The 14,821-nt window shown below is 41.2% G+C and overlaps 1 protein-coding gene across 11 annotated transcripts in view; it reads right to left on the minus strand.

Moving 5' to 3' along the window:
• ALMS1 (ALMS1 centrosome and basal body associated protein) overlaps nt 1-14,263 on the minus strand; it is a 226,430-nt gene extending 212,167 nt beyond the window's left edge. For 7 of the 11 annotated variants that reach the window (XR_016395400.1, XR_016395401.1, XM_089923012.1 and 4 more), the window contains exon 1: nt 13,934-14,262. Coding sequence is in view for 9 of the 11 variants with exons in the window: in XM_089923012.1 (XP_089779138.1) it covers nt 13,934-14,218 (285 nt within the window). In the remaining 2 variants the exon portion in view is untranslated. Of the gene's footprint in view, nt 1-13,933 lie in introns of all 11 variants that reach the window. The other 4 variants (XM_089923013.1, XM_089923019.1, XM_089923018.1 and 1 more) reach the window with 2 other exon arrangements.
• Between the last annotated feature and the right edge of the window lie 558 nt (nt 14,264-14,821).

The following is a 14,821-nucleotide window of genomic DNA, read 5'->3' on the forward strand; positions in this document are numbered from 1 at the left end:
AATTTGGTAAAGTAGCAGGATAAAAAATTAATGCACAGAAATCTCTGGCATTCTTATACACTCGTGATGAAAAATCTGAAAGTGAAATTAAGAAAACACTCCCATTTACTATTGCAACAAAAAGAATAAAATATCTAGGAATAAACCTACCTAAGGAGACAAAAGAACTGTATGCAGAAAATTATAAGACACTGATGAAAGAAATTAAAGATGATACAAATAGATGGAAAGATATACCATGTTCTTGGATTGGAAGAATCAACATTGTGAAAATGACTCTGCTACCCAAAGCAATCTACAGATTCAGTGCAATCCCTATCAAAGTACCACAGGCATTTTTTAGAGAACTAAAACAACAAATTTCACAATTTGTATGGAAACACAGAAGACCCCGAATAGCCAAAGCAATCTTGAGAAAGAAAAATGGAGCTGCAGGAATCAGGCTCCCTGACTTCAGACTATACTACAAAGCTACAGTAATCAAGACAGTATGGTACTGGCACAAAAACAGAAATATAGATCAATGGAACAGGATAGAAAGTTCAGAGATAAACCCACACACATATGATCACCTTCTCTTTGATAAAGGAGGCAAGAATATACAATGGAGAAAAGACAGCCTCTTCAATAAGTGGTGCTGGGAAAACTGGACAGGTACATGTAAAAGTATGAAATTAGAACACTCCCTAACACCATACACAAAAATAAACTCAAAATGGATTAAAGACCTAAATGTAAGGCCAGACACTATCAAACTGTTAGAGGAAAACATAGGCAGAACACTCTATGACATAAATCACAGCAAGATCCTTTTTGACCCACTTCCTAGAGAAATGGAAATAAAAACAAAAATAAACAAATGGAACCTAATGAAACTTAAAAGCTTTTGCCCGCGTACCACAAAAAGAAAAAAAAACAACTACAAATAGAACAACCATACGACCCAGCAATCTCACTACTGGGCATATACCCTGAGAAAACCATAATTCAAAAAGAGTTATGTACCAAAATGTTCATTGCAGCTCTATTTACAATAGCCAGGACATGGAAGCAACCTAAGTGTCCATCAACAGATGAATGGATAAAGAAGATGTGGCACATATATACAATGGAATATTACTCAGCCATAAAAAGAAATGAAATTGAGTTATTTGTAGTGAGGTGGATGGACCAAGAGTCTGTCATACAGAGTGCAGTAAGTCAGAAAAAGAAAGACAAATACCGTATGCTAACACATATATATGGAATGTAAGAAAATAAAATGTCATGAAGAGCCTAGGGGTAGGACGGGAATAAAGACACAGACCTACTAGAGCATGGACTTGAGGATATGGGGAGGGGGAAGGGTAAGCTGTGACGAAGTGAGAGAGTGGCATGGACATATATACACTGCCAAACGTAGAGTGCATAGCTAGTGGGAAGCAGCCGCATGGCACAGGGAGATCAGCTAGGTGGTTTGTGACCACCTAGACGGGTGGGATAGGGAGGGTGGGAAGGAGGGACGGAGGGAGACGCAAGAGGGAAGAGATATGGGAACATATGTATATGTATATCTGACTCACTCTGTTGTAAAGCAGAAACTAACACACCATTTTAAAGCAATTATACTCCAATAAAGATGTTAAAAAAAAAAAAGTACAAGAGAATATTATTCAGCCTTAAAAGGAAGTTAATCTGGTCACATGTTACAACGTGCATGAACCTTGAGGACATTCAGCTAAGTGAAATAAGCCAGTCACAAAAGACCAATAGTGTATAATTCCTCTTAAATGAGGTATCCAGATTAATCAAATTCACAGAAACACAAAGTAGAATGGTTGTTACTAGGGGCTGGGGTGAGAGGGAATGCGGAGTTGGTTGTTTACAGGTGCAGAGCTTCAGTTTAAGAATTCAGGACATTGGTTGCACAACAATGTTAACATATTTAACATTACTGAACTGTACACTTTAAAATGGTTAACGTGGTTAAGATGTTATGTGTATTTTACCACATAAAATTTAAAAAAAATTTTTCAATCCCCACATAAACCAAAACAGAAAATTTATTTCTTTTACAAGAAATACTAAGGGAAGTGCCTAAGGGACATTTCAGAATGATAAAAGGGTCAATCCACCAAGACTACCTAATAATTAAAAATATATATGCACCTAGCATCAGACCTCCAAAACACCTTAAGTAAAAACTAACAGAATTGGGAACTGCCCTGGTGGTGCAGTGATTAAGACTGCACCTGCCAATGCAGGGGACATGGGTTCGAGCTCTGCTCCGGTAAGATCCCACATGCCGCAGAGCAACTAAATCCGTGCACCACAACTACTGAGCCTGCGTTCTAGAGCCCACAAGCCACAGCTACTGAGCCCATGTGCTGCAACTGCTGAAGCCAGTGCACCCAGAGCCCATGTTCCGCAAAGGGAGAGGCCACTGCAATGAAAAGCCCAGGCACCGCAGCGAAGAGCAGCCCCCACTCCCACAACTAGGGAAAAAGCACGCACGCAGCAACGAACACCCAACACAGCCAAAAATAAATAAATAAATAAGGTTATTTAAAAAAAAAAAAAAAAACTAACAGAACTGAAGGAAAAAAGAGACAATCCAACAATAATTAGACCTCAATACTCCAGGTTCCAAAAGCAGTGGATGGATAGAGATTCTGTGGATGATTCTTGAACATTAAAAAAAAAAAAAAAACAGAGCAAATGTCAATGGCTCTCCTATATACCAGCAATGAACAACTGGAATTTGAAATTAAAAACACAATACCATTGGGGCTTCCCTGGCGGTCCAGTGGTTAAGACTCCACACTTCTGCTGCAGGGGGTGCAGGTTTGATCCCTGGTCAGGAAACTAAGATCCCACATGCCACATGGCATGGCCAAAAAAACCCTCAAAAAACAAAAAAACACCACAATACCATTTACATTAGCACCCCAAAAATTAAATACTTAGGTATAAATCTAACCAAATATATACAAGATCTACATGAGGGAAACTATAAAACTCCGGCGAAAGAAATCAAAAAGGAACTAATTAAATGGATGAATAGTCCTTTTTCATGGTTAGAAAGACTCAATACTGTCAACGTCAGTTCCTCCCAATCTGTTGTATAGATTCAATACAATTCCAATCAAAATCCAAGAAAATTATTTTGTGGACATTGACAAACTGGTTCTAAAGTTTATATGAAGAGTCAAAATACCCAGCATAGCCAGCACAAAATTGAAGAAGCCAAAGTGGGAGGACTGATACTACTTGACTTAAAGACTTACTATAAAGCTACAGCAATCAAGAGTGTGGTATTGGTGAAAGACTAGACAAACAGATCACTGTAACACAACAGAGTCCAGAAATAGACCCACATAAAGACAACTGATAATTGACAAAGGAACAAAGGCAACGTAATGGAGCAAAGAGAGTCTTTTCAACAAATTATGCTGGAATAACTGGACATCCACGTGCAAAAAGTGAATCTAGACACAGATCTTACCCCTTTCACAAAACTTAACTCAAAATGGATCATAGATGTAAATGCAGAATGCAAAACTATAAAAACTATAAAACACCTAGAAGATAATATAGGAGAAAACCTAGATCACCTTAGCTATGGTGATCACTTTTTAGGTACAACACGAAAGGCACAATCCCTGAAATAACTGATAAGCTGCACTCATCAAAATTAAAAACCTTTGTTCTGTGGAAGACAATGTCAAGAGAATGAGAAGACAAGCCACAGACTGGGAGAAGATATTTCTAATAGACATATCTGATAAGGACTGTTAACCAAAATATACAAAGAACTCTTAAAACTCAACAATATGAATACAAACAACTTGGTTAGAAAACGGGCAACAGACCACCAAAGAAGATATACAACTGGAATAAGCATATGAAAAGATGCTAAGTATCATTTATCATTAGGGAACTGTAAAGTAAAACAATGAGACACTACTACCTACCTATTAGAATAGCCAAAATCCGAAACACTGACAACAAATGCTGCCGAGGATATGGAACAACAGGAACTCTCATTCACTGCTGAATGATGGTGGGAAAGCAAAATGGTACAGTCACTTTGTAAGACAATTTGGCAATTTCTTATAAAACTAAACATGTTATTAGCATACAATCTAGTAATCAAACTCCTTGGTACTGACCCAAATGGACTGAAAAGATGTGTCTACACAAAAACCTGCACATGGATGTTTAGAGCAGCTTTACTCATAACTGCCAAAACTTGAAAGCAACTAAAATACCCTTTAGTAGGTGAATGGATAAGATAAACTGTGGTACATCTAGACAGTGTAATATTATTCAGCACTAAAAAGAAATGAGCTGGGCTTCCCTGGTGGCGCAGTGGTTAAGAGTCCGCCTGCCGATGCAGGGGACACGGGTTCGTGCCCCAGTCTGGGAAGATCCCACATGCCACAGAGCGGCTGGGCCCGTGAGCCATGGCTGCTGAGCCTGCGCGTCCAGAGCCTATGCTCCGCAACGGGAGAGGCTACAACAGTGAGAGGCCTGCGTACCGCAAAAAAAAAAAAGAGAAAAGAAATGAGCTACCAAGTCATGAAAAGACATGGAGAAACTATATTGTACCATAATGGTGGATACATGCCATTATACATTTGTCAAAAACCATAGAATGTACAATACCAAAAGTGAGCCCTAATGTAAACTCTGGCTTTGGATGTCAATGTAGATTCATTGTAACAAACACACTCCACTCTGATGTGGGATATTGACAGTGGAGGAGGCTGTGCATGTGTGGGGGCAGGAGGTGGATGGGAAATCTCTGTACTACCTGATCAATTTTTCTTTGAACCTAAAACTGCTCTAAAAAATGGTCTGTTGAGGGAATTCCCTGGGGTGGTCTAGTGGTTAGGATTCCGTGCTTTCACTGCCAAAGGCACGGGTTCAGTCCCTGGTTGGGGAACTAAGATCCCACAAGCTGTGGGGCGCAGCAAAAAAAATAAACAAACAACAACAACATAGTCTATTGAAAAACAACCAAAATAAAAAAAGCTCTGGTCCAGCAATGCAAGGAGTTAGGAAATCATATCACTCCCATCCCCACAAAAAGAGAAAAAGCTGAACAAATTGAAAATCAACAACTCTTCTTACATCCACCAGGGAACTGAAATGAAGGGCAAACTACAGCCTCCCAAATTAGAGAGACAAACGGATACAGAGAATCACAACTTAATGGAACAGAATCCCAGAGCAGACACCACCATGGGGACCTGTACTAGGGTAGGCAAGCCTAAACTGTAATTGACAAATTGCTAGAGGCTCAGGGTAGACAGCCCTGAGATTTAAAAGCTCCTGGGAAACAATCTTAGAGGGGCTCCCACACTTTATGAGTTTTACCTCCAGGAACTGTACCAGGTTCCACAGTTAAGATCAGAGAAAAATCTCCTCTCGCTCTGGCAGGGGGAGGGCAAAAGCAGCCATTTTGAAACAAGCCTAGAGCATTCTGTTCTTAACAAGACCTGCCCTCAAAAGAAACTATTTTACCAGAGCCTGGGGTTTTACCAGAGACTAAGTGATGTAGGGGAAGGGAAATACCCAACTCCAGCCCCCTTCTAGCTTTCCTGTCTCACCTAAGGGGAAAACAATGAGAAACCCTAGTGAAGATCACAGCCCAGGGAAAGTCCTAATAATAGGACTATAGAACACTTACCCTCCACCCACACCTTACCACTACATCAACAGGGCTCCTGATAATGATGGTATATGAATGAAAGAACAGCACAACTCATACCTTACTTAAGAAGTCCTTAGAGGGACTTCCCTGGTGGCACAATGGTTAAGAATCCGCCTGCCAACACAGGAGACATGGGTTCAAGCCCTGATCCAGGAAGATCCCACATGCCGCGGAGCAACAAAGCCCATGCACCACAACTACTGAGCCTGCGCTCTGGAGTCCACAAGCTGCAACTACTGAGTCCGTGTGCCACAACTAATGAAGCCCACGCGCCTGGAGCCACCCCAACAAGAAGCCTACTCGCCGCAACTAGAGAAAGGCCGTGCACAGCAACAAAGACCCAACACAGCCAAAAATAAATAAATAAAAATAAATAAATTTATTTTAAAATTCCATATTTAAAAAAAAAAAAAGAAGTCCTTAGAGAAATCCAAAGACAACAGGGGGAACAAAAACAAGGTCACCAGAGGAAATTTTAGCCTTTGACACCTACAGCTATAGCAAACAATAAACACAAAATCACCTCTAACCAGGTAAACTTATAAAACTTCACATTAAAGGTCTATTTACTTCAGTTCCTTTCATATCATATTCATTCAGTACATGCCTGGCTTTCAACAAAAAAAATTACAAGACATACAAGACATAAACAAAACTAGTTTGAAGACACAAAGCAAGCATCAGAATCAGATAAAGCAGACATATTCAAGTTTCAGTTTGTAAAGATGAAGACGTTTTGGAGATGGATGGTAGTGATGATTACAAAACAGTGTGAATGTACTTAATGCCACATAAAAATGGCTAAAATGGAGAAATTCCCTGGTGGTCCAGTGGTTAGGACTCAGTGCTTTCACTGCTGGGGCCATGGCTTCAACCCCTGGTCGAGGAATTCAGATCCTGCAAGCCACGCAGCGCAGCCAAAATAAATAATTTTTTTAAAAGGTTAAAATGGTAACTTTTATGTTATATATATTTTACTGCAATTTTTAAAAAAAGAAAAAGAAATCAAGTTGGAAAAAAAGAAATGAGCTACCAAACCATGAAAACACATGGGAGGAAACTTAAATGCATATTGCTAAGTGAAAGAAGCCATTCTAAAAAGGCTACATAGGGACGTCCCTGGTGGCACAGTGGTTAAGAATCCGCCTGCCAATGCAGGGACACAGGTTTAAGCCCTGCTCTGGGAAGATCCCACATGCTGCAGAGCAACTAAGCCTGTGTGCCACAACTACTGAGCCTGCACTCTACAGCCTGCGAGCTACAACTACTGAGCCTGTGTGCGCAATTACTGAAGCCCATGCACCTAGAGCCCATGCTCCGCAATAAGAGAAGCTCGCACACCACAACAAAGAGTAGCCCCCACTCACCGCAAGCAGAGAAAAAGCCCACGCACAGCAACAAAGACCCAACACAGTCAAAAATAAATAAATTTATTTTTAAAATAAATAAATAATAAAAAATAAAAAGGCTACATACTGTATGATTCTGACTACATGACTTTCTGGAAAAGGCAAAACTGTAGAGACAGTAAAAATATCAGCAGCTGCCAGGGTTTCAGAGGAAGAAAGGGAGGGATAAACAGGTAGAGCACACGGATTTTTTTAGGCAGTGAAACTGTTCTGTGTGATACTGTAATAGTGGACATATGTCATTATACATTTGTCAAAACCCACAGAATGTACAAAAAGTGGACTCTGATAAAAACATGCACTTCAATTAATAATGTATCAATATCGGCTTACCGATTGTAACAAATGTGCCACCCTAATACAAGATGCTAATAATAGAGAAAACAGGGGAGGAAAAAGAGGTACATGAGAATTCTGTACTTTCTGCTAAACATAAATCTGCTCCCAAAAAAGTCTATTAATTAAAATGAAAAAAAATGATAGCTACCTGTGACAAGACCAACAAGGAAATATAAGATGTGAACACTCTATAAACAAACTACGTCTATGGATATTATAGAACACTCCAGCCTAGGGTAGCAGAATACACCTCAGCATACATGGAACAACTCCAGGACAGACCATATGTTAGGCCATTAAATTTTATTTTATTGAAGTATAAGTGATTTACAATGTTGTGTTAATTTCTGCTGTACAGCACAGTGACTCAATTATACACATAAGCCTCAAATTTTTTAAATAACTGAAATCATGGAAAGTATATTCTCCAACCAAAATGGAATGAAATTAGAAATCAATAACAGAAAGAAATTGAGGAAATTCACAAATACGTGGAAATCAAGCAACAGACTCCTAAATAACCAACGGGTCAAAAAAAGAAATCACAAAGAGAATTTTCAAACATTTTGAGATAGACAACAGGCAGAAAACAACCCAAATGTCCATCAATTGATGGATAAAAAAATGTAGTATATCCATACAATGGAATATTATTAAGTCATAAAAAGGAATGAAAAATTGATGTTATATACATGGATGTTTCCTAAAAACATTATGCTAAGTGAAAGAGTCCAGTCATAAGACCACATATTGGAATTCGCTGGTGGTCCAGTGGTTAGGATTCGGTGCTCTCATTGCCAAGGCCCTGGGTTCGATCACTGCTGGGGGAACTAAGATCCTGAAAGCTGTGCGGCATGCACTACATATTATATGATTCCATTTATATTAAAGGCCCAGAATAGGCAAATCTAAAGAGAGAGAAAGTAGATTAATGGTTGCTTAGCAGAATGGAAGCTAGAGGGGTGATAGCTAAAGTATACAGGGTTTCTTTTTGAGGTAATGAAAAAATTGTTCTAAAATTGTGGTGATGGCTGCACATATCTATTAATTTACTGAAACCACTGAATTGTGCATTAAAATTCAGGGTAAATTGTATGGTATTTGAATTATATCTCAACAAAACTGTTAAAAATGTTTTTAAATAAGCCAGGTAAGCATTCAGCACATTAAGTAAAATTAAATAAAATATATCTAGGGAAATAGTAAAAGATGAGAACTGAAATTAATGAATTAAATGATGAAAAGCAACAGAATTAAACTTAAATCTAAGAGCTGTTTCCTTGGATGAAAACAATTAACAAGACAAATCCATAGCTAGTCAGATCAAGAGAAGAATAAAACTTAATCATATAAAATCTGGAATGAGAAATGGAAATAACCACAGATGCAGTAGAAAAAAATAAAGAATACTATGTAACACTCCATTATAATTAACCAGAAACCCTTGCTGAAATGATTTTCTAGAAAAATCATAAATTACAAAATTAACCCAAGAAAAGTGAGAGAGTATATACAGATTATAACCCTGAAAGGAATCCAGAGGCACAGTAGTTTCACAAGTGATTATTTTTCAAACATGCAAGAAAATTTTACATTATTTAAACTGTTCCAAGACACAGAAAAATAAAAATCTTCCCAGTACCTTGCAGAAAAACAGCATAATTCTGATTCCAAATTTGACAAAGAAAGGTCAAGAAAACTTTTTTTTAAAAAACTTAAACCATTATCATTTATCAAATATCTACAAATAAAATCCGGCACTTCCTTAAGAGAAAAATACACAATAACTGATAGTTTTTATCCTATGAGCACAAGAAAGGATTAATACTAAGAATAAAATCTGTATTAACAGGTCAAAAAAGATTAAGAATTGTACAGTGTAGATAAACTTGGAGATGGGGAGCAGGAAGGTGTAGGGGTTCAGGCCTGTGTTCTCTCCTTCTATGAAATGGTAACCTGTTGATAGGAGAATGCTGAACATTGGGTGAAATCTAGAGGATAAGAAGCAGGGCTTCCCTGGTGGCGCAGTGGTTGAGAGTCCGCCTGCCGATGCAGGGGACACGGGTTCATGCCCTGGTCTGGGAAGATCCCACATGCCGCGGAGCGGCTAGGCCCGTGAGCCATGGCCGCTGAGCCTGCGCGTCCAGAGCCTGTGCTCCGCAACGGGAGAGGCCACAACAGTGAGAGGCCCGCGTACCGCAAAAAAAAAAAAAAAAAGAGTGAAAAAGCAGAAGCAGCTGAAGGAGGAAACATAAAAAGATTTCCAAGCACTGTTGATGACCCATTTAAAAGTTGGAGACCAGACTTCCCTGGTGGTGCAGTGGTTAAGAATCTGCCTGCCAATGCAGGGGACGCAGGTTCGATCCCTGGTCCAGGAAGATCCCACGTGCCATGGAGCAACTAAGCTCATGCACCACAACTACTGAGCCTACATGCTGCAACTACTGAAGCCCATGCACTCTAGGGCCTGCGTGCCACAACCACTGAGTCCATGTGCTGCAGCTACTGAAGCACGCACGCCTAGAACCCAGTGCTCCACAACAAGAGAAGCCACCGCAATGAGAATCCCTCTCACTGCAATGAAGAGTAGCCCCCACTCACCGCAACTAGAGAAAGCCCGCACACAGCAATGAAGACCTAATGCAGCCAAAAAAAAAAAAAGTTGGAGTCCAAGTGGTCAAAAGGTACAAACTTCCAGTTATAAGATAAATAAGTACTAGGGATGCAATGCACAACATGATAAATATAATTAACAGTGCTGTATGTTATATACGAAAATTGTTAAGAGTAAATCCTAAGAGTTCTCAACACCAGAAAAAAAATTTTTTTTATTTAATTTTCTAGCTATATGAGATGACTTATTGTGATAACCATTCCATGATGTATATAAGTCAAATCATTATGCTGTATATCTTAAACTTATACAGTGCTTTATGTCAATTATATTCAATAAAACTGGAAGAAAAGTAAATAAACAATAAAACTAAAAGAAAAAAAAAGTTGAAGACCAAGAATTTCTATGATACCAATCCACAGAATTGAATTATTTTCCCTAGCACAGTTCAGAAATTTAGGTTTAGGAATTACAAGTAGAGGTGTTTGAAATGGTCCGTGTTGAATGGTCTGCAGGACCAGCATAAGACCAATACAGCAAGGGCTCACTTCCCTGAACTCAAAAAAACTTGGTTGTAAGGCGGGTCATATTTTGCATTGAACTTAAAACAGTTCCACGCCTTAGCTCAGTTTCATTAATAGGACTTGCAAACTTAATCAACACCTTACAGATCACCACTAGAACATCCTAATTGCCTACTAAGAGAGATACATGAGAGTGGATCAAATATTACAATTTTGTCATTTAACTTGAGACTAGACTGAATGAAATTAATGTTTCCTATCATTTGGTGTCTTCCTTTGAATACACTGAATTAAATACTACACAACAAACTCATCTTCAAAAATTTTATAGTTCAGGGCTTCCCTGGTGGTGCAGTGGGTAAGAATCTGCCTGCCAATACAAGGCACACGGGTTCCAGCCTTGGCCCGGGAAGATCCCACATGCCGCAGAGCAACTAAGCCCATGTGCCACAACTACTGAGCCTGCACGCCTAGAGCCTGTGCTCCGCAAAAAGATAAGCTACCGTGGGCTTCCCTGGTGGCGCAGTGGTTGGGAGTCCGCCTGCCGCTGCGGGGGGCGCGAGTTCGTGCCCCGGTCCAGGAGGATCCCGCGTGCCGCAGAGCGGCTGGGACGGTTGGCCATGGCCGCTGGGCCTGCGCGTTCGGAGCCTGTGCGTTCGGAGCCTGTGCTCCGCCCCCGCTCACCGCAACTAGAGAAAGACCACGTACAGCAACGAAGACCCAACACAGCCAAAAATAAATTAATTTAAAAGAAATGTTATAATAAATTTCTAGCAAGAAATATATTAAAGTTTCTCCTTTAAACATTTTCCAACTTACACCAGTAAATCTTAATATGTTAGTGAACAAAAAATTATTTTAATACTCTTTATATCATCTTAAAACTACCTTTAATACAGCATATCACCACACCTTCATATACCCTCCAAGGTAAATAGGACAATATCTGATTTCTCTCAAAAACAGAAACAAAACACCTCTACGGAAAAAGCACTCTGGGCTCTAAGAAGCAATATCTTCTATTACACATAGATAGATCACTGTTAGACAGGATAATAATTTTTTCACACTGGCTGTAATAAGAGGTAAAGTGGTTTAATTAAAATCTTCTCGGAATATTAAATTTATATATTAATAGTTATTCAAACAAGAAGTCATGGAACAAAATTAAAGTTAGGAGACCTCATCCACAAGTGTGGCTTTAATTATGGTCCATATGTAGATAACTTACAACTTGACATGTCCAGCCCAGACCCCTCCTCTGATCTCTAAAACCAAACCCATAATCTTAACACCCATCCCAACCATCCCATCACCCCACACCATGGCCACCACCCCTACCATAAACCTGGCCATATTTCAACCATTTATCCAATAACCTGACACCTTCTTGCCCTAGTGTTCCACATCTAATCCACTATTAGTGTAAAAATAATGTAAAATTAGTGTATCAGTGTGATTACTTTACCTCTTAAATATCTCTCGAATCAGTCTACGTTTTTCTATATCCACCAACACTTCCTTATTCCAAAATACCATCATCATCATTTGCCTGGCAATACTGCAATGACCTCCTAATTAGCATCCCTGACTTATTATTGCAGCTCCCCACCCCACCCTGCTGTCAAAGCTGTTCTCTACTATGCTACAAAGTGATCTTTCTGAAACACAAATCTTATCCTATACCCCTTTGTTTAAAACATTTTCAATGACTTCCCAGGATAAAGCTTCCAAATCCCTTGCATAGCACACAAAGCCTTGAAGTCTCTGCTCAACCCATATTGGCTTTTTGGTTCCTTGAAAATGCCACACTCTCTCTTACCAACAGTACCTTTCTATGCGCCTTTCCCTTAGCTGCAAAGCTCCTTCCTTTTCACTTCACCTAGTTGACTGTAACCTGTCTTCAGATCTCAGCTTGTCATAACTTCCTCAGGGAAGCTTTCCCCAGCTTCACTGGCAAGATGAGATTCCCTTATCGAATGTTTTCAAAGCATGTTAGCACATATCAATTTTACTTTTATTTTTGTGACCCAACTGAATTTTGTCTGCCTCCCTCTCTAGACTGCGTACACTAGAAAAGCAGAGACAACAAATGTTTGGGTTCACCAAGGTTCCATAGCATCCAGCACAATGTGTGGCCCATGAAGAATGCTCAATAATATATGTTCAATGAACTCAGCACCGATTGGAATATTTACCAGGCAAAACAACAACTATTACTCTTTAATGATCAACAGTCTACAGCATCAATGTCCAGCAGAACTTTCTGTAGTGATGAAATTATTCTGTATCTGCACTGTCCAATTACATAGCCACTAGTCAAGTGTGACTACTGAGCATTGTTCGTACAACAGAAGCACTGAATTTTTAATTTTATTTAATTTTAACAAATTAAGATGTAAGGAGCCACATGCTGCTATGACTACTGTATTGAACGGCACAGGCCTATATAGTCTTTCTTCTGTCTTTTCAATTGTTGTACCTTGTTGCTTTACTCTGCACAGTTGACATCTTGTCTAAGGAGCAGTCCTAGACAATAAACCTTAGGTTTCTTTTTGTCCCCACAATGTACCTTTCACAGAATAGAAATTTCATAAATGTCTGATGACTAGATATCTGAATCGTATAGCAAACCTTTCCTTTGTCCCTGAAAAGGAATCAATTAAATGCAGTTATTTTCAAAATGATCTTCAGGAGGCAACCATAAAATCAGCTCCTTCTAGTTTTCCAGACAGTTGGGAGCTGCAACTTAAGCCTCCTGCGTTTCTAAGCCCCTCCTACCGGCTGGGGACCCCTTTATTGCTACAAACGAGAGGTCAGAGAAGCACAGTTGGCAAGAAGCCTCTAGAGACTAACTACTCAAAGGGTGCACAGAATCCACTCTGCTCCCTCAAGGGCAGTCCCGCCCTTCAGGCAAACTAATCTCCTAATTGTCTCCCCAACAAGATAGTCCCTGGGAAACCACTGTCTCCACTCCTACAACGCCCTTTTCCCCTCCCTCAGGGTATAAGGCCCACCTCCTCCCCAGAGCGTTTCTTAACCACAATATTGGCTCCTCTGAACATCTGGAGTAATTTAAAAAGCCCAGGGGAGAAAGGGAGGGTGGGGAGGTAACTAGAGAGATCTTTGCCTGGAAAGAACAGGAGACTTGGAGTAGTCGGCCAGAAGCCTGGGCAAGAGTCGGGGCCTAGGAGACGAAATGGCCCTACAAGCCTTTAAAAGCACGCGTACTTTTGTCAGGCACCATGACAGGCAGAGAGCAAGAGGAAGCCCGCAAGGGAGAGCAGGCAAAGCGCTCAGGGGCCACCCTGCCCGACGGCCGCCCATACCCCTCCCCCACCCGGCTCACCTTCCCCGGGCTAGTCAGCTCGCCCTCCGAGCAGCTGTGCCTCGGGAGCGACGGCTGAGGCAAAGTCCGGCCGGGGTGCGCCTGCAGCCAGGCTTTGGCCTCCTCATCCTCCTCGTCGTCCGTACTCTCCCGACGCTGGCTCTCGTAGTTAAAATCCGCGTCCGGCTCCCGCCCCACCTCTTCCTCCATCTCCTCCACCATCACCACGTCGTACTCGTCCAAGTTCTCCACCGCCTCCTCCTCCTCCTCGAGCTCTCCTGGCCACGGTATGTCCTCTACCTCCATATTGGCGTCTAGCTCCAGGAGGCTGAAGAGGAGGAGAGGGGAGGGGGGAGGGGGGAGGGAAGGGAGGGGAAGAGAGCCTACTGGCGGTTGTGGCCGCGCGCAGGCGCGGAGACCGCCGACGCCTCGCGCCGGCGCCGCGCGGACTGGTCGGGGCAGGGAGTGCGCGCGCTTGTTGCTAAGGGTGCCCCGCGGGGACCGCGGGAAGTTCGAGGGGCGGAGCTGCTGACAGGCGACGCCGACGCCTCGCCCCTGTCACGAGATGGGATCTTGCTCACACTACTGTAAACTCACAATAAACCCGGATTGGGCTCCTGTCGGAAGAGCGGAGAATTTAGTCCTCGGCTGGGCCGGGCCAAAATTGAATTTTGCCCCTGCACAGAGGGACGATCAGACCCTCGGACAAACCCAAAATAATCAAACCTAAAAATTATAAATTTTTAAAGGTTGAGTGCCTAATGTATGACAGGCTGTATCATGGGCACTTGAACCTAACAGTGGAAAAGTGTCAGAGGCAGTAGAGGGTTAAGTAAGAACTGGGCTCTGGTATCAGAAAGATGGGACTGAATCCAAACATGGCCACTTAACAGCAGTGAGACTAAGCCT

This window comes from Delphinapterus leucas, chromosome 13 (genome assembly GCF_059928025.1).
Source record: "Delphinapterus leucas isolate spDelLeu-1000000601 "Yukka" chromosome 13, BTC_Dleu_Yukka2, whole genome shotgun sequence".
In the NCBI taxonomy this organism is placed as follows: domain Eukaryota; kingdom Metazoa; phylum Chordata; class Mammalia; order Artiodactyla; family Monodontidae; genus Delphinapterus; species Delphinapterus leucas.